The sequence below is a fragment of the Strongylocentrotus purpuratus genome, unplaced genomic scaffold, assembly GCF_000002235.5.
Source record: "Strongylocentrotus purpuratus isolate Spur 01 unplaced genomic scaffold, Spur_5.0 spur5_scaffold_13, whole genome shotgun sequence".
In the NCBI taxonomy this organism is placed as follows: Eukaryota; Metazoa; Echinodermata; class Echinoidea; order Camarodonta; family Strongylocentrotidae; genus Strongylocentrotus; species Strongylocentrotus purpuratus.
Window position 1 is genome coordinate 28408574 of NW_022145598.1, and position 21436 is coordinate 28430009.

The window sequence follows — 21436 nt, forward strand, 5'->3', positions numbered from 1 at the left end:
GATGAGAAATAAAGGGGTAGAATAAAATTTAGAAAGAATATTTTTTAAAGACTGACAAATATGAAAATAAAGCGAGGAATAAAACTTGATAGGATATTACAAGGAATGATGGAAATATTCATTTATTCTTTCATTCTTTGTTTTTGTATTCCTCTCTTGGTAGTTCTTAATTTCCCACAATTCATCTTCTCACTGTATCCATTCTTCCTTGTTTCTATCATATTAATAGATCATATACCCATGTACTATTACACTTTATCTAAAATCCACTTTACCCACCTAGTATATTTGTCTTTCCCGATGTCAGCCTTAATTATAATCTTCTTATTTGTCTATCATTGAACAAAAAACAATCACAACTTACAACTTCGTTTTTAAAGTAAATTTCCCCACGCATCCCCTTTGAAGACATCATTGAAAAAATGGCCCAGCGAGCCGCGACCTGAGTGTAAAAACAGTCGCTAATTTGAAATAAGATTTCCCCCTTATATTAAAAAGCCGATTTGAAGACACTTAAAAAAAGATGGCCAAATGAGCCGTGACCCGAGTGTTTTTCAGCGCGCTGCGACCCGAGTGTTTAGTACAACCCCATAATAATATCAGAAACAACACAAGTTCTGTCCAAAATGAAAAGGGGCACCCTTTACACATAATAAGGGCACTCTCCCTTGATGATGATATTAATACACTATACTGAACGTGTTCTCATAATAAATGTTGTTTAAGTTTTAATTGTGTCACAAATGTACAAGCATTACACTAGTCAATTCCCCTACTGCCTTCTTATGCTGCCATTATGGTATGTAAATACAAATACTTGACTGTTTGATTACAACTTCCACTGATTTATTTCGTTAAAAAATCTATGGGTTTTTTTCTTGTTCAAATAGGATATTTCCAACTCATGCTGCAAAATTCTCATTGTAATCAGTACATGTTGCCTAAACGATATGCTCCCTGTCATTGATATCTGGGAGTGGCCAAGCATAGGTCCACTAAGACCCTAACACAATTACAAATTGCCGGATGCCTACAAAAATGATAATAAAACCTCAAAATAACAAATCCTTTGCCAGTAGAGTGGGTAAACATTTTATGAATACATGGAGAAACCAAATATAAAAGAATACACATTTTAGACTGTAATAACAAGAACATGCCTTATAATTTATGAGCATTTTCAGCAGTTTGGTGACTCAAAACAAAAGCATGTGTGTATTCAATATAAAAAAGGTGATTTGATATTAAAGGGAATGTTTTTACCAAGGCTGTGTTTTTCTGCTTTTGGTAACCTTCGAGTTTCTTACGTAGTCTTTGATGTTGACCCACGTTCTGTGTTTCAGCACAGCTTCAGCTTTCAAGCATTCGTCTATCGCTCTCTTGCCAGGTAGCTTAGAATGAACAGTCATAAAGGCTCCTAAACGTCTCTGGACAGCCGACTTTTCCGCATCGCTCCATGCTGTCTTTCGTTTCTTCCTTATTGGCTGTTCATCAACCTCTTCCAGTACATGTTGCGTTTTCCTTTGCCTTTTGGTACCTAATGAAAGAAAATAACAAAAAAATGTTGCAATTATACTATGCAGAATAATAAATGCAGTATCACATACTGTTTCTCTGAGTCTCTGACCCATGAACTTGAAGAGTGCATTACTGTTATGAGGATGGAAGGAGAGGAAGAATATTTAAATCCTCTTTTGCAGTGATGCAGAATAGAGTGTGATCCTGGGAGGAATACACTTAAACGATTTTTTTTTGCGGGAAGAAAGCCATCATATAATTTTGTAAAGCTCATATTTCGTGAAATTATGGGCATCTACCGTTTAGGGGAGTCGGGCACAAACAAGTCTTTAAATTATCTGACAGTGTCATGACAGATGGGGTTATGTTTCACATATTCTACCCGGTTTCTATTGGTCATTTATTTTGCTAATCTAGCTCAGTTTTGGGTTTATTTGGGAGGGGCTCCTGGCTGCCTCCATTTTCATCCATTTCCTAGTATATTGTAGTGATTGCTGTGTGCATGAAAAAAAGTACATTTTGTATTACCTTGACAACCCCTGACTCCCAGTCTAGAACAAAAGGGCCACGATCACATAATACTTTCTGAGTCTATATTATTGTATGTACACAATTTTTTTTTAGTTTAGAGAAGTTTAGATATAGAGACCAATTAAATTCACAAATAGATTTTCTCCGTCACTGGCAACAGCCTTTTTGTGAGGCTACATTACAATTATAATTGTGCTATAATTTTTAACAATTCAAAATGCACAAATATTGGTACGTGGTGATTTCAACAGGAAAAAGTTTGGTTTCACTTTGGCTTTTGAGGATGATTGAGAGTGCGGTACAATAGGCAAAATTAACATTTAGGTTTGCAAAAAGAATTTTTTTAGATGCTCTCATTGGACTTAAAGTCATACCTTTTTGGGAGCATCCAGGTAGCTGACGTTCGACATCATGATCACCAGAATCAACATCGCTGTCACAATTGTCATCACATGATTCAGGTCCCTGTTCTCCAGTGTCGATCTCTGTACATAAAATAATAATCAATAATATTCACCAAAAAGAAAATCTGGGTCAACTGCAAAGAAAACATACTTGTAATTTAAAACAAAAGAATATAATCAATTATTTCTAAATACAACATGGTAGAATTGGCACCAGGTATATGCCACATGTGTGGATCGAGTCAAACAAATGCCTTAATTACCCCTAATCTAAATAAATTGAAACAAACAAGTGAACAATATAGTGAGGAATATTTAACTGCATGGTTCATTTGAAAACAACACTTTTCATTAATTCAATAATGTTGCAGCATGTTTATCAATTTACATATTTTGTATTTGATAATTGTCAAGTTGAGTGGAAATCAGAAATACTTGATTCTTAAAATTAGTACATGCTACATGGTTTGTTATTCATCCCACTCATCCCTCGCCATGATGTTTCTCATCTCATTAGGGTTTGGATTGAGATCCCCACTGTATAATTCTACCCTCATCACAAATTTACCTTCATCTAACTTGATTTGAAGCTCATCCAGACTTTTTGCAGTGCCAATCAGCTGGACCGGGTTCCCAGCTTTTCCCTCCATGGCGAACAGGATCTTTGATATTTTGGCCACCTGCATAGCAGCATCTGGCAGTCTATAATACTCCCTATGTATCCTAATATCGTGGCCCATGAAGTTTGCTAAGGCGTCCATCTCATGGTCCCTCAAGCTCATTAGTTGTGACATGGTAGCTACATGCTTCCGTAATTTTGTGGATCGAAGTGTTGAAGGATTTTGTGCTCCACATGCTTCTGACAGCTCACGGAGAGCATCTGACCCTCGAACATGAGATGTAGTGTCACTATTGGCTACAGCGAACAGGTATTTGTTGCTTGGGTTTACACCTGCTTCCTCCCTGTGGGATACAAGGGTGTCTACACATGATTTCATGGAGTCTGTCACAAGGATCGGCACTGTCCTGCCACGTTTTCCTACTACCTCAACTCTCCAGAGAAACTTTACAAGATTTTTTTCCCAGTCTTTCAGCATCTCTAGTTGTCCTTCCACCATATGAGATTCACCTTTCTTGATTTTATTGTAGTCATCAAGAGTCATCTTGCTGATTTCCCCTTGTCTCCTCCTATTAAACACAATGAGATGAGCCAGCATGGTCTTGTTGAGTTCTCTCCATGTGCTATGGTTTTCGATTGCGGTCCCAGATGACAGTTTGTCTACACAAAGTTCAGCCTGTACCTCTAGGTGTCTTGACAAAGCCACAACATCACTCGTTAGGGGTAGGAGTTTGGGCTGGTTTCGTTTCCTCTGGTACAAAGTTCGTAGAGCATGAGTAGAGATTTCAGATCCCCAACAAGTGTCCAGCAGCTTGATGAACTTTTCTACAAGTTTCTGCATGTCATCCCCATCTCTGTCCATCAAAGCCTTACTCAGGAGCACAAAGGCAGCCTTTCTTAAGGTATGTCCCAGCTTAAGTGCTAGACTTGGTGTATTGAACAAGTGGTTCTCCTCATCAAAGCCTGCCACTTTCTTGACAGCACTCAAGACAGTCATAAAACCATTTGGTGATATCAGGGAAGTCAGACTTGCCTTGCCATTGCAGCTGCAACGTCTAAACTGAAGTACAAGTCTTCCTAGTTCTCGTAACTTGCATCTGATGTGGTTGTGCTGTTCTTCGTCATGGCCCAATTTCTTAGAGTACACCTTGGCCAATTCTAGAATCAACTGATCATTTAGAATGCAGGCCTTGATTTCATCATCGCTGAGACCACTCAGTACTTTGTGTGTTATAGAATCTCTTGATGTGCAGGGCACTGGTGGAAGCAAGAGTCGACCTTGTGCTAATAGTCTTCTTCGTTTTTTCTTTTGCTCCTTAGCCGGCTCTTCTTGCTTCAAAATGCAGCGGTGTTTCCACAATTCGGCTTTCGCAAACCATCCCAAACAATCTTTGCAAGGCTGATAATCACGGGGCTTTGCTTCACAAGAAGGTCTATATACGACCACAAGCTCTCCATGACCCTTTTCGAAGACCCTGTAGTTGTGCATGTGATTTCCTTTATTTCTTATCAATGTCAATAGCTTATCCTTTTCTTTTCGATTCGTTGCTGCCATGTATTGAGCCACCTTTATTTCATTGGAATGTTGTGACCGCAGGTGATCAGGAAGTTTTTTGTGGGGCTTCTCACACATCATGCAATAAGCTACCTTGTCATATTTTCGCCCTCCTTGATTGTTGGTCTTCATCACAGTTATCCCCTCATGGTCAGCATCAATGCCTCCATATCTTGATGATGCCTCCAATGACTGATCTGATGACAGAGATTTCAGTGATCGAGTGATGCCATTTATTGATGTACATTTAGCCTTAGGCAATGATGCTTGAGAATTATTTAATGAAGTCTTCCCTGAAGAGTCAGAATCTCCTTGAGAATCACAGACATAGTCTGGATCATCATCACTATCATCATTATGGTCAGATAATGTGTCCTCATTATCACTTGAAAAAATATTTTGTGAAAGGGTTCCATCTGGTACCATCAATGCTTGTATGGCAGGCTCAGGGAATGGTTCCCAGTGCTCTCGGTTATTAGGGGGGTTTCTGCATAGATCATCAGATGTGTCATCATTATCAGCAAGAAAATTGGACAGTGAAAGGTTTCTATCTGGTTCCATTAAAGGTTGTGTGGCAAGCTCAGTAAATGGTTCCCAATGCACTTGGTTATTAGGGGGGTTTATGCATGGATCATCACATGTGTCATCATTATCAGCTGAAACATTAAACTGTGAAATCTTTCCATCTGATTCCATTAAAGCTTGTGTGGCAGGCTCAGGGGATGGTTCCCAATTTGTTTCGTTATTAGGGGGGTTTCTGCATAGATCATCAGATGTTTCAGCATCATCAGTTAGAACATTGGAGAGTGGAAGGTTTCCATCTGGTTCTATTAAAGGTTGTGTGGCAAGCTCAGTAAATGATTCCCAATGCACTTGGTTATTAGGGGGGTTTATGCATGGATCATCACATGTGTCATCATTATCAACTGGAACATCAAACTGGGAGAGCTTTCCATCTGATTCCATTAACGCTTGTGTGGCAGGCTCAGGGGATGGTTCCCAATGTTCTTGGTTATTAGAGGGGTTCCGGCATGGATCATCACATGTGTCATCATTATCAGCTGAAACACTGAACTGTGAAATCTTACCATCTGATTCCATTAAAGCTTGTGTGGCAGGCTTAGGGGATGGTTCCCAATTTGTTTCGTTATTAGGGGGGTTTCTGCATCGATCTTCAGATGTTTCATCATCATCAGCTCGAACATTGGACTGTGAAAAGTTTCCATCTGGTTCCACTAGTTCTTGTGTGGCAGGCTCGGAGAATGGTGAACAAACTTTTTCTGGGTCTGGTGGGAGGTTTGCAGAATTTTGCAGAATTTCAGGTTTTTCATCTTGGACTCCACTGTGTAATTGAGTAGGACTTGGGAATACAAAATTATCTCCCACCCCATAATCATATAACACTTCTTCACCTTCTTTGATTTTCTTCAATGAGAAGAGAACCAGTTCTGGTTCATTGTGAGGGTTCTCTCTAATCTTCATTCTGCTGTTGACTTCACCCCTCCAACCATGGTTGACGAGTCGTCCCAGTTGTTGTTTAGTTGGTTCGACTGATGCATCCCTACTGGAAATGAAATTGAAAAAAAATGAAAACATTAGATTCATCAATGTTTAAAATTACAATGAATCACTGAAACATACAAGTATATGTGGGTTACAATTTGTGATTTCACTTTAGGTTTTCTCTGTTGTCAGATATTATTTGATTAACTGTTACTTTTCAAGTAGGGTATCACTCAAAGAAGAATCGTTACAGTCATGATTTTTGTTAACGCATGGTTAATTTTAGGAGGAAATTTGAAATACAAGTAACATAGGAAACAAATAGGTAACATTACATGTAGGCATTGGAAATCATAACCAATATCATGAACATTAAACATGCATATGTTTACTTTTCATAAAACAAGATTTGCCTTAAAATTGTAATGCTACAAAATGTCACCGTGCATCAGACAAGAGTACCGAGGCGAAAAAAGACGACGAACTAACCGTGGAAGATTTTTTTCAATATAAATACAAATAACAAAAAAAAAAAAAAAACACACAAAGGTCGAATAACGACACGCCCTACAAGCAACGGGCAACAGCATTGCGAACAAAATATATCCTCACAAGACCCTCTGAAATACGAGAGCCAAAGACATTACATGGTATAAAAAAAATAACAAAAAAGAGAGAGAAGCGACCAAATTGGGGAAAGGGCAAGGAGAGGCAACAGACTAAAGGGAAAATGTACAATTTCGGACATATCTATCCACAAGATGTTTACACCGGGTGGGAGAGATGGAAGAAGGCTTCGGCAGGGGAGAAGGAACATGCGGAGAAGAAAGATGAGTCCAAGGAGAAGAAGGGAGGGAGAGATGAGGAAAGATTAAAAAATAGCATGGGAAAAAGGAAAAAAAGCATTATGATAAACAAGAACAGACGTGTAGAATGAGGGGGGAAAGAAGAAAATAATCTATCTAATCTTTAAAAGTGGAACGTAGCTCCAAAAAGCAAATAAAGAATACAATATAAAAAGTGGCTACTAGCACAAACCTGAATTCATATCAAACGGACCAAACATGTATGCAGTGTTATATTATTCTAGAATGAGCAAAGAAAGCAGGAAATCCAATGCAGGGTTTGAATTGTGCATTGAAAACTACATCCTCAATGAAGATTATGTTTACCAACTGTATGATTTTTGTTCTCAAGTTTTCAAATGATTTTTCAATAAATCTTACCATTTGACATATGTTGGCCCATCTCAGATCATCTTCCCAGATTATAAAGAAGAGGAAATTTGGGAAATTACAAAATGAATGATGAACATTTAACAAAGAAGGATAACAGAAATTAAAAGCAGAAGATGTATAAAGACAACAAGCAGGAGTAGCGAAATGAGAAATCCAGCTACAATGCGAGGATGACGCTGGACAACAGACATTGAAAGAAATGAATTAGGAGGATGGGAAGGGAGAGGAGGAGACAAAGCAGATGAAGAAGTTGAATGAGGAGTTGATGAGCGAGGGGTTAGGAGAGGGGTTGAGGGAGGGGTTGGGAGAGGGGTTGGGAGAGGGGTTAGGAGAGGGGTTGAGGGAGGGGTTGTGTGAGGGGTTGATTGGGGGGTGCGGGGAGGTGTTAGGGGAAGTAATGAATGAACAGATGAAGTAATATCAGACTGAAGTGAAGATGAGGTGTAGAAGAAAGGGGGAGTAGAAAAAGAGTCTTCCGATGACATATTGCAGGGAACTGATGAACCAGCATCATTTAAAACTTCACTGGAGGGAGAGGGAGGTGGTGCAAGCTGCGTAGAAATTTCCGAATCTGTTTCATCATTTAAAACTTCACTGGAGGGAGAGGGAGGTGGTGCAAGTTGCATAGAAATTTCCGAATCTGTTTCATCTGTAAGATGAAATGTGGAGTGTACAAAAAAAACATGGACTTTTCAGTGTAATGCACCTTTCTTTTATATCCAATATTTGTACCAAATATTGTTTTATATTCTCATTTTATGCTCTCCAAAATGGAATATGATCTGTTGGACTGACAAGGTTGAATAATTGTCATTGGTAAGATTGTGTGTTTTTTGTATGATAGCTAAAACAGGTTTGAATAGATAGAGAAGAATATAAGTTGCATATTTGTTCTATGCTGTCCTTGCCGTATTGATACTTTCTGCAGAAAAATGTATGTGTACTGTATGTGGTCAGTCCACGGGTTTATTCAAAAGCACGGAATAGAATTTGACAGATATGACTAGCTTTCGATCTTTCTCTAGTGAAAAAACAAAAACCACTGGTAGAAAATATGTTGCCCTGTCAACCCACATGTTTACGACTACGTCATAAGCATATACCCTTAGGTTTGTTTTCAACACCTATCATTACAAAATATACTTTTCAATAAATCAAGTCGTCATAGTATGTAGACTTACCACCATTTCGTCCCTTTCCATGTGAAAAAGTATCTGAAGCAAGTTTCACAGTCTGCATCTCTTTGTTCCCCCACATCTCTGGTTACCAGATCTCCTCTGTACCACAAAAGGAATTCTCCCTCTTCAAACGTTTTGGTGGTAAAGACTGCTCTACCTGTGATTGAAGAAATACATAATCTTCATGAGATCAATCATGCGAGTTTGAACATTGTGAATATGATGTTACAAGTATATTTGTCTGTCATTTAAGATAATGCTCAGGTGTGATAAGTAACTCGGACTCGTACTTGTAAGAAGGCACTTATTTTCAAAATTGGTTGAGTTTTAAATAACATTTGTGTGTCTTTTTGGTCACATTGCCATCAAGCAGACTTGTAAGCAACACATTGTATTTAATATTAGTATGCTGCAGATATTAAATTACAATGTCATGCATGTCATGATGAACATGACGTTTTCTCTAGATTTTCTAAAAACTTTTTGACATTCAACCCCATGAGGAGGCATTAAAATTCATTTCAAGGTCTAACCTTTAAACACTTAACCAAATCAAGTTTAATACCTCCTGCTTTACAAAAGAGCCCTGTACATACAAATATTTACAAAAAAAATAGAATACATTGTAGAAAACATTTAAAAAAAAGCTTTAAAAAAATAAAAACTAGATCAAAATGAACAGAAGGCCTTAAATATTAAACATTTAAGATATTATTGATACAAAGAAAAATGACCAAAAAAATATTTTAAAAAATACACATGCCGTAAAAATTGACTACACAACTGCAAACAGACAAACAAACAAAACTAACTTATGGTAAAAGTCATGATATAACATTAGGTACCAGTGATAGAGGGAGTGACTTAATTTGGTTTTTTAACATTTGGAGTGAAGTTGCCGTGCGAATATGAGTCGGTAGATTGTTATAGATGCTTGGAGCAGTGAAAGAAAAAGAACGTTTTTTAAATTCAGTCTTTGGTTTCAGGATAAATAAGGGATTTAAGGTAGAATGACAAGTAACAAAGTAAACTGGACGATTATGACCAAAAGATTCTAAATAAGGGGCTAGATTATTGAGTATTTTGTAGACGAAAATGCAGTAGTGGTAATTGATTCTATTTTCAACACTTTGCCATTGAAGACTGCTTCACGCAATTAAGTGTTGAATTAAGATTATAAAAACAGAAAAATATGAGGGAAAGCATATCAAATATTCTACTGCATGAAATTAATGAAATATACAGAAAGGGTATAGATTTTACTAAAGAAGTTGACCTGTTTAACTGCGAAGGGTATCAAAGTTACTCTGAAAAGAGCTGGTGATTTTCAGACAATAGGCGATGAGGTGTGATCAAAGAACCATACCAGGCGTTCCTTGCATAGTCTAGCTCTGAATCAATATTTTATTGAGCATATTAATGTTAGATATCTATGCTACAGTGAATTTTCACTATTAATACAATCTACATGTACATGTATGTAACCTCACTCACCTTTGTCAGGCAGCTGTTTCACTGTAAATCCTTCAGGATCAACTTCACTAAAAATATCTGGAACTGTCTGTCTGGTTTGACTTCTGAGAATCCGATTCTGAAACAGGTCAAGTAAATATTAGTAATATTATGCAGAAACACAGCTGTGAGCAAGCTGGAAGAAAATATCTAAATATTACACCCCCCCCCCCACATCCTCCCCCTTATCATACTGGAATTTGCCAAAATATTGCTACTCATATCCATGCTCAATTTTATTATATTATTTGTTAAAATCATGAGGTATTATGAAACACATCCATTATGATGTACATCAAGGGGGTCATGTAAATACATGGCTCCACATTTCCCATGCACACATCTTATCATATTTGACTCATTTGCAATAGATATAGATTGCTCCACATTTCCTATGCACACATTTATACATATCTAGCCCATATGCAATAATAAATGTGGCTCCACATTTCCCATGCACACATTTATACATATCTGGCTGATGTGTAATATATATAGATATGGCTCCACATTTCCCATGCACACATTTATACATCTTCAATCCACCTTAAATAGTTGAGATAAACATGGCTCCACATTTCCCATGCACCCATTTATACACATCTGGCCTATATGTAATATATAAATGGCTCCACATTTCCCATGCACAAATGTATAGACATCTGGCCCATGTGTAATATATATATATATATATATGGCTCCACATTTCCCATGCATAAATTTATACATATCTGGGTCATGTGTAATATATATATAGATATGGCTCCACATTTCCCATGCACACATTTATACACATCTGGCCCATTTGTAATATATATATATATATGGCTCCACATTTTCCATGCACACATTTATACACATCTGGCCCATGTATAATATATATAGATATGGCTCCACATTTCCCATGCACACATTTATACAAATCTGGCCCATGTATATATATATATATATATATATATGGCTCCACATTTCCCATGCACACATTTATACACATCTGGCCTATGTGTAATATATATATATATATGGCTCCACATTTCCCATGCACACATTTATACACATCTGGCCCATGTGTAATATATATATGGCTCCACATTTCCCATGCACACATTTATACATCTGGTCCATGTGTAATATATATATGGCTCCACATTTCCCATGCACACATTTATACACATCTGGCCCATGTGTAATATATATATGGCTCCACATTTCCCATGCACACATTTATACACATCTGGCCCATTTGTAATATATATATATGGCTCCACATTTCCCATGCACACATTTATACACATCTGGCCCATGTGTAATATATATATGGCTCCACATTTCCCATGCACACATTTATACATCTGGTCCATGTGTAATATATATATGGCTCCACATTTCCCATGCACACATTTATACACATCTGGCCCATGTGTAATATATATATGGCTCCACATTTCCCATGCACACATTTATACACATCTGGCCCATTTGTAATATATATATATGGCTCCACATTTTCCATGCACACATTTATACACATCTGGCCCATGTATAATATATATAGATATGGCTCCACATTTCCCATGCACACATTTATACAAATCTGGCCCATGTATAATATATATATATATATATATATATATGGCTCCACATTTCCCATGCACACATTTATACACATCTGGCCCATGTGTAATATATATATGTGGCTCCACATTTCCCATGCACACATTTATACACATCTGGCCCATGTATAATATATATATGGCTCCACATTTCCCATGCACACATTTATACACATCTGGCCCATGTGTAATATATATATATGGCTCCACATTTCCCATGCACACATTTGTACATCTTCAATCCACCTTAAATAGTTCAGATAAACATGGTTCCACATTTTCCATGCACACATTTATACATATCTGGGTCATGTGTAATATATATATAGATATGGCTCCACATTTCCTATGCACACATTTATACACGTCTGGCCCATTATATATATATATATAGATATATATGGCTCCACATTTCCCATGCACACAGTTATACAAATCTGGCCCATGTATAATGGCTCCACAGTTCCCATGCACATATTTATAAGTCTTCAATCCACCTTAAATAGTTCAGTTAAACATGGCTCCACATTTTCCATGCACACATTTATACATATCTGGGTCATATGTATATATATATATATATATATAGATATGGCTCCACATTTCCCATGCACACATTTATACACGTCTGGCCCATTATATATAAATATATATATGGCTCCACATTTCCAATGCACACATTTATACAAATCTGACCCATGTATAATGGCTCCACAGTTCCCATGCACACATTTATAAATCTTCAATCCACCTTAAATAGTTCAGTTAAACATGGCTCCACATTTTCCATGCACACATTTATACATATCTGGGTCATGTGTAATGTATATATATGTATATAGAGATATGGCTCCACATTTTCCATGCACACATTTATACACGTCTGGCCCATTTTATATATATATATATATATATGGCTCCACATTTCCCATGCACACATTTATACACATCTGGCCTATGTATAAAATATATAGATATGGCTCCACATTTCCAATGCACACATTTATACAAATCTGGCCCATGTATAATAGCTCCACAATTCCCATGCACACATTTATAAATCTTCAATCCACCCTAAATAGTTGAGATAAACATAGGACCACATTTCCCATGCACATAATTATACACATCTGGCCCATGTGTAATATATATATATATATATATATATATATGGCTCCACATTTCCCATGCACACATTTATACACATCTGGCCCATGTGTAATATATATATATATGGCTCCACATTTCCCATGCACACATTTAAACACATATTGCCCATGTAGATCTATATCTAGTTATGGCTCCACATTTCCCGTGCACACATTTATACACATCTGACCCAGATTATTATGGCTCCACATTTCCCACGCACACATTTATACACATCTGGCCCATGTGAGTTATATACAGATAGGCCTAGACCTATGGCTCCACATTTCCCATGCACACATTTAGGCTAAATCTGGCTGATGTGAAATAGACCTTCGAATCTAACGTTACTAGATATTCCTTTAGTTTAACTCTAAAGTTAGGCCTAAGAAGAACTTATACTAGACCTAGATCTACTACTACTAGTAGCCTAGACTAGTAGTACTAGTCTAGGTCTAGGCCTAACGTTAGGCCTAGATCTACATCTTACTTAGATCTAGATTAGATCTATGTAGAGGTCTATGAGTTTTTTTGTACCCAATATCATGAATAGAACTAGATCTATAGGCCTAAGGAATTCTTTAAAAAGTTGATAGAATATTAATGGGCCTAGACTGGATTAAAAATGAAAGTAAACTTTCTAGATCTAGACTAGTTCTACTTACTTTTGCCAGTTGTGGCTGTACTAATCCCGCCATGACATGTCCATATACGTTAACAGGCACGTCGCAAGGTGCACTGCACCAGCACTGCGCATGCGCTGCATCTAATAAGATACAGACTGTGCAGTGTGTATCCTCATGCTGGCGCTCTTCACTTGATATTATTCTTGAGATCGGAAAATAATACACATATTCAGGCTGCAAGCTATGACTCCAAAGTGGGAAACCGGGGATGGAGTTAAATCGCAGCCAAACGTTGATGGGGTACTACTGAGATGTCCCAAAGCTGATTTAAATCTCGTTTTAATGATTCTGCAACTGTGGAGCTCCACGGTTTGCTGTGTCTCCACAGTTGGAAGTTGTGTATTCATATGAACCTCCCCGATTGACGGTCATTACAAGTGCACACACACACAAACAAACACAAACACGCACGCACGCACTACACACGCACGCATTAATGTATACACGCCGTGTATACACACACGTACACATGTCATACGCATGTATACACATTATACAGGGCCCTTGGAACGATTTTTTTTCACCGGGGGTGCTGAGCGTATCAGGACACTTACCCCCTGGGCAATCACCCCCTGGGCAATCACCCTCGATGTTGTTCATCATATTATCCCGACTAAAACTTTCTTCAAAATAAACAAACAAATAATTATCTTGCTTACAAGGAGAGAAATGCAAATGAAATTTCTCATTTAACACCTGAATGTTAAATTTTGAGACATTAAGGAATTATCAAAATGTTGAATACCTATCGGCACAATGGTTTTTAGAGAAGTGGGTTTTGTTTTGTTTTGTTTTGTTTTTTTTTTTTTGGGGGGGGGGGAGGGGGGCACACGTTACCTTAGAAATATGTTGAGTGGAGCGAAATTATGGGATAGCATGACAGGATTTATATTTATAGCATCAACCGTTTGTGTTGTTGAAATGGACGTTACGATAGAAACAAGTTGATTAAATTGATAGGTATGATACAAGAAAAAAGGGAACCCAACCGTTATGCACAATCAGTCAATTTGATATCGAGCCTCATCACATTACCTGCCCAACACATAATAATAACGCGTCACACTTTAATGCTCTCGCCTTGGTGGAATAATGGATGACACTGTTTCCTCCCGAAGGTTGGTACTTTCAAAGGTTTGTTTATTCGAATTATGAGAATGAAATAGGGTTCACGTACTCTGAACCAGGTTTGCAATTGTGAAAATGAAAATTCTCTCTTCGTTTCAGGAGTAAAAACCCTATCACATCTTTCGACTTATCATTAAAAGCCTTTGAAATGACGAGCGTTAGGATAAACAAACATCAGAATTATGAACTGTTGGAATAAAGAATCTTTCTGGTTAATAAACCTTTGGAATCATGAGCCTTCGGAATTATGTTCTTCGAGGTAATGAACTTTTGGAATTATAAAACTTCGACAAAAAAATAAAAATAAATAAACTCGGTGTAGAACATTACTTTGTCCGACAAGGTTACATTCAGCTTAACCAAATTAATAAGTAATTTTAAACATCAAGTTGGTCATCATATTGTCCCGACTAAAATGGCCCCAATGGTTTTTGGAGAGGTGGGGTTGTATTTTGTTTGTTTGGGGGAGGGGGGAAACACATGTTACCTTAAAAACATGTTGAGTGAATCTAAATTATGGGATAGCAGTATTGGATAGATACTGATAGCATCGACCATTGTGTTATGTTGTTGAAATGCACGTTGCGATAGAAACGAGCTAGTATTAAGAGGCATGATATATATATTTAACAGACCGTTATGCACTGTCAGATAATTTAATATCAAACTTCATCACATTGGCTTCATGTATATTTCCGGCATGAAAGAGTTTGAATAATGCATGGATACATGTATAATTGAATTGTAATAATGCGTCAAGCTTAGATGTTCTTGCTTTGGTAGGATCATGGATGGCATCGTCTCTCTCTCTCTCTCTCACACACACACACACGCACACACACACAAACAAAGACAAACACGCACGCACGCACTACACACGGACGCATTTATGTATACACGCCGTGTATACACACACGTACACATGTCATACGCATGTATACACATTATACAGGGTCCTGGGAACGATTTTTGGTAGTGTTTTTGGAGTGTATCAGGACAATTACCCCCTGGGCAATCACCCTCGGAAAATTACCCCCCGGAAAACTACCCCCAAAGACAATTACCCCCCGGTGAATCGACCCCCGGGGACAATTACCCCCCCCCCCCCCCCCCAGTACAATTGGCGCTTATTCAGAAACGTATCCAAAATTTGACCCGTAACTCCGGCGTGGAGATAACGTACTAAAACATACCCAAAATGACGTAAATATTCATAAAATGTCCAAATAAAGATCATGAGCTAAAAGTCGTTTATTATCTGTTTCGTGTCATTTTTTTTGGTTATTTTTGGAGTATTTTCCGGAAAAACGATGATATTACACTGTTAGAAAAAAAAATAAACAAGTTGTTTAAAATTTTAAACAACCCCGAGTTAACCGGTGAATCGCTCAACGTTGTTTAAAAATTAAACAAATTAAGGTTGTTTACATTTTGAACACTTAGTTGTTTAAAAATTAGGAAACCTTTTAAACAACAGTTGTTTAGTAATAAAATTGCACAACTCGGTTGTTTAAAGCAAGTTGTTTAAATTTTAAACAATAATGTTTAAATTACTAAGCAACTGTTGTTTATTCAGTATTACTGCACAACTGGGTTGTTTAAAAGGAGTTGCTTAAATTTTAAACAGAACTGTTTAATGGTTATTATCTGGTTGTTTGAATTTGTGAAATGACCTACTGGAACCACTCCTGCAATAATCACAACGATTTATACACTGTAACATGCAGAGCTTGTTGCCAATTTACTTCAACATTTGTTCATCATATTCATGGCAGTGACAGACAACATTATTATTTGTCTCTATAACTTCACCTAAACCCCATCGGCGAAGCCGAGAACTGAGAACCAAGTCGTCGCCTTGACCTTGTTCCGCCATTTTCGTATGCACTTGCACTGCACACTAGCACTGCATGCTTGCATGCATGTATTATGTACGTACTTTGTGCATATCGCATGTGTGTGCGCAAATTGTAATCGCGTATCGAGAAATATCAACGACGCCCCCGGGACTTTTTAAACAACTCTGTTTAATTAAATATTTTTGTCTTTTAATACATAGTTGTTTAAGTCAATCGAGCACTGATTTTTCGATTTTGAACAACGTTGTTTACTTTTTAAAACAACATTCTTTTAAACAGTGATATTTTAAACACCGTTCTAACAGTGTAGTATACACCTTTTCTCCGGATTTCATGGCAAACCGCTGCACATTATCTAGCCCCTTCTTTACCTTTATTCCGACGTTTTTCAACATTAAATGTGTATGAATCTAACAAATTGTCGACCGCTTCTTTGATGCACAAGTTTTTTACCAAACGCCTCCCTCCTTATCTTATTCAAATGTTTTGTTTAAACGAAAAGGTCCATGCTTACTCTACTCGACAGTTAGCCAAATTCTATCTCTGGAAAACAGAAACTAATATACTTTCAAAATCAGTTCGTTACCTTGGCCCCATTATCTGGAATTCCTTGCCTTCTGACATTCAACACACACAATTCAATGCACTCTTTAAAACACGAATAAAAAGATTCCTTCTCTCTAAATGATCAACTTAGATAATGTCAATTTACCTTGCCACTTAGCTTTGTAGAGTGATGGAGTGTGGCGTCGCAACGGCCACACCCCTCCGGCTGCCGTTAGCATTATTCATGATTCATTTGTATACAATTATTTAAAATTTTTTTTTTTTTTTACTCTGGTGATCCCCTCCTTACAAGCCCTTGAGGCTTTTTCGGGACACTCTTTCTTTCATTTATTTGTATTACTACACAGTAAAAACGCTGTTTAAAAAAGTGATGTTCACTTACAGTTGTACACTATCTTAAACAACAGTTGATCAAATTGTAAACAATGTTGCTCGAAACAGAAGTAATTTTGTTAAACATTCGTTGTTTAAAATTTAATGACTGCTATATTTACTATACGAGAGCTTTTAGACAGTGTTGTTTACATATGACGTCATGTGTCTCGTGCCAGTAAAGTGCGTGTTGGCTAAAGGCTTTATTTCACATTGTTATGTTTAGAAACAGGTTCCTTGAAACTAACATGCAATTGAAATTGAAATGCCACTTAGAAATGCAGTGCAGCTGTTAAAACACAGCTCATTGTTATTCATATTAGATGCATACACACAATGCAAGTGTATGCAAGGGTCTTCTGTTGACTACACAGATTGATACATATGTAAAAGCACATGGACATTGAGTCTGGATTAATCTACCAAAGCAACCACACGTGTTTCTGCAGGCTCCATTTTGTTTGTCTCTATACTTACATTTATTTAGCTTAATAGTTATTACTTTCCAACCCACAACACAACACACATCATGGCCGACCAAGCTACCGACGCGCTTCTAAGTGACTGGGGATTCAATGGCTTAATTGAAATCACTTTTCTATTAACCAATTTGAAGTTTTTAACTTATAGCGTAAGTTCACATTTAAAATTTTCGGTATCTGTACGCAAATGTCAGAATATAGGTAGACTTAAAATCGTCGCGTCATGCAGTGCGGCGCTGATCGCGCACTTGGTTATAACGTGTGCTAAATTCCTTGCCATAGAGATTGCATGCATCCCCATATATGCAGTTTATACGTGCGTGCATGCGCGCTCATGCAAAATGGGCACTGTTTTGGCGCTAATTCATGAATTGCAGAATTACCCTAGTCTTCATATACCTATATAGAGACCCAGAAGTAGTGGTGCACTTATTCAGAGTATCAAACCCAAATTATACCCCATTATACAACCCTTTTGTTGTAAACAACCCCCACTGAACAACAGCTTCTTTTTAAACAACTTTCTTTAAACAACCCAGTTGGTTTAAACAACCCCCACTGAACAACAGCTCCATTTTAAACAACTTTCTTTAAGCAACCCAGTTGGTGTAAACAACCCCCACTGAACAACAGCTCCTTTTTAAACAACTTTCTTTAAACAACCCAGTTGGTGTAAACAACCCCCACTGAACAACAGCTCCGTTTTAAACAACTTTCTTTAAACAACCCAGTTGGTGTAAACAACCCCCACTGAACAACAGCTCCTTTTTAAACAACTTTCTTTAAACAACCCAGTTGGTGTAAACAACCTCCACTGAACAACAGCTCCGTTTTAAACAACCGTCTTTAAACAACACCGGTTGTTTAAATTGTGATTTTAAACAAGTTGTTCAAAATGTTGATCAACTAAGTGTTTAAACTTTAAACAACTCAAGTTGCTTAACATTTTAAACAACTCTTAGATCAGGTCACCCGTTAATCAAGAGTTGTTTAAAATTTTAAACAACTTGTTCACAAAAATTTTAACTGTGTAGCTCTTATGTATGTATTACTCTGTTATCTTGATGTAAACATGAAATTATGCATGACATACTGTTAACTTGTTTGTTTTTAAATTGTACATATTGGAAGAAATAAATGAGAGCTATATGCTCTCTCTATCAATCAACAATACAAATGCATATCGATGGTGGGTTGCGGCCGGGCGCGCGCTGTGTGAAGTTATCTACCGTAATGAGGATCTGAGACATTACGGTAGATAACTTCAGTAAGACATCATGGACCAGATGTTTGGAACTCCTTACAAAATTCAATAAGGCATTGTTCATCTCTCTTTTCTTTTAAAGCATCTCTCAAAAAAGTCTTATATCGAAGTATCTACATAACTGATTTCAACATGCAGTAGGCAATTGTCAAATTTTGGTCACATTGCAACTCAGTTTTTCAAATTTTGTTTTCTATTTCGTATTCTTAGTTACCTTTATTGTAAAGGCTATATTTGTTTCCACTGCAATATACCACACAGAGCTACGTGCACTTACACTATTCATTACAAACACATACAAACAAGCACGCTCGCGTGCACATGCACACACACACACACACACACGCACGCACACACACATACGCACACACTCAAAATACACTTGCACAACACACTCACCAACTCATACACAAAGATCGTTTAAACACTTTTTCATATAAGGTTTACCTTAAGATTTGTTTGCTTTTGTTTTTTTGAGGCCGCCATCCTTGTCAAGCTTTGCTTATGATTGCGGTCTCTTGCACTTTTCCAACAGAATAGTTCGGATAATACTTTAAATTTATGATTATATGTTATGGAAATATTAAGTTTCGTTATTATATGTACATATATTATGTAAAAAAAACATTTTGACAAGAAGAAAATATTGTTTGTTTATGTTGTATTATACCTTACATTTATATGTTCTTTGTTATTCAGTTATATTTTATATGGAAAAAAATGCAGAAATAAAATCAAATAAAATCAAATAACTTCACACAAGCGCCCCCCCCCCCCCCGAGAACGGTGGTCCGGTACTTTACCAGTAGTACTTGCAAAAATATCTCGAGTGTATAAACTGTGTTGTTATCAGTGCCGTCGATCGCTCGACGTTTCATTAAATTATTAGAGAAAGAAGACGATTCGTTGTACTGTTTTCGACTCTTAATCCTTGTCTGAATACAGTTTCCCCCCTCCCGCGTGAAACGCGGAAGCTTTGGCGTTTCATTTGATTAATACCATTAACCCTTGTCTGAGGTCATTTTTCGCCGATCCCGTGCAAAGCGCGGAAGCTTTCACGTTTCATTGAATTATTAAGGAAAGAAGACGATTTGTTGTATCGTGTCCTTGTCTGAATTCAGTTTCCAGCAATCTGGTTTCCATTGTCAACACAAACTTACAATCATCACTGTACACACAGTTTGGCATATTGCAAGCTTTGCATGGCACGCACACGCATGAGCTGACTAGCCATCCGGGTAAGTTCAAAGTCCGACCAGACCCATGTACTATCAGCTGGTTACCACGCACCGCGCCGGTATCGAGTGTCGCGAGTATTATTGGGTCGCGTGCCAGCTAGGAATCCATGGATTTTGTGAAAGAAAGTTTAAAAATAACACTAACAAGCGTCATTTGTGGCTGTCGGCTGTGTGACAATTTCGTAAAAGAAGCATAATGATATACATCAAATATATCATACACAAAAAATTGCAGAGGGTGCAACCCCTCTTCCCATGCAGGGCCATGCACATACATATATAAACATACATATTAATGTCCAGATATCTCCTCGGAGATCGAGGAAAATACACAAGAATATAAGAAATAATAATGTTCCGTACACGCAGAAATTGTTTTAAAAATGTTCGCTCTTAGGGCTTTGTCAAGTAATGATTTTATTTAACTTTCAAAGATATTATCATTATGCATCAAAATATGCGCAGCCTATCCCCATAAATGCGCCAAGGTGCAAGGAGAGGGGACACGAATAATTACGTCACAAAGAAATATGAAGGAGTTTCCAATGAAAAGGAGTTTGATGTGATTTCTGTTATAAAAAATATATAAATAAAATTAATGATTGTTTGTGTACAAGTCAATATGTATTATGCTGCGGGACTTCGCCACTAGGAGGCGCTGTCCAGTGAGACTAATCGCAGGTATAAGCTTCTTTCCTCTGTTCTTTTCGTTCATAGTAGAAAATACTAATCATCCTATCCCGATGCTGGGTTGTATATAACGTGATAACAGAAGTTCTCTAATTTCATTTTTATATCCGCACATTCTCTCAGTCTATATGTTTATCACGTCTATTCAAATTCTCTCAATCATGTATACCGCTTATTATCATTTTTTAGATACATCATTTAAAATGTCTCTGCCTTTATCAGCTTTTTACAATCTGTTTCTTTTTATTTCTTCCATTCAAATCCATTTACCTTTTGTATTTTTATGTCTTAAAAGTCTGTCACTTTATTATCTTCTCATATTCTCTCACT

The 21436-nt window shown here is 37.2% G+C and overlaps 1 protein-coding gene across 4 annotated transcripts; it reads right to left on the reverse strand.

Moving 5' to 3' along the window:
* Positions 1-1186: 1186 nt before the first annotated feature.
* On the reverse strand, positions 1187-13726 carry LOC115923091. 4 transcript variants are annotated; one of them, XM_030983288.1, is made up of 6 exons: positions 13486-13726; positions 10041-10137; positions 8550-8703; positions 3022-6188; positions 2424-2534; positions 1187-1537 (listed from the first exon to the last, which is right to left on the reverse strand). In XM_030983288.1, exons 1-6 carry the CDS (start codon positions 13516-13518, stop codon positions 1260-1262), a joined length of 3840 nt encoding a protein of 1279 aa, XP_030839148.1. In that variant the 5' UTR covers positions 13519-13726; the 3' UTR covers positions 1187-1259. The 4 variants fall into 4 exon arrangements, with proteins under 4 accessions (XP_030839148.1, XP_030839147.1, XP_030839151.1 ...); XM_030983287.1 differs by having other exon boundaries at positions 1188-1537; positions 3022-6191; XM_030983291.1 differs by lacking the exons at positions 8550-8703; positions 10041-10137; positions 13486-13726 and adding an exon at positions 7357-7690 and having other exon boundaries at positions 1189-1537.
* Between the last annotated feature and the right edge of the window lie 7710 nt (positions 13727-21436).

What these genes read in the sequence shown, in the direction of transcription:
- LOC115923091 (XM_030983287.1), bottom strand. Translation starts at nt 13,518, where the DNA reads ATGGCGGGATTAGTACAGCCACAACTGGCAAAA. An exon ending in GAAACAGCTGCCTGACAAAG is followed by an intron (nt 8,704 to 10,040) that starts GTGAGTGAGGTT and finishes CTTCAATCACAG; the next exon opens with GTAGAGCAGTCTTTACCACC. An exon ending in TCAAATCAAGTTAGATGAAG is followed by an intron (nt 2,535 to 3,021) that starts GTAAATTTGTGA and finishes TTTTATGTACAG; the next exon opens with AGATCGACACTGGAGAACAG.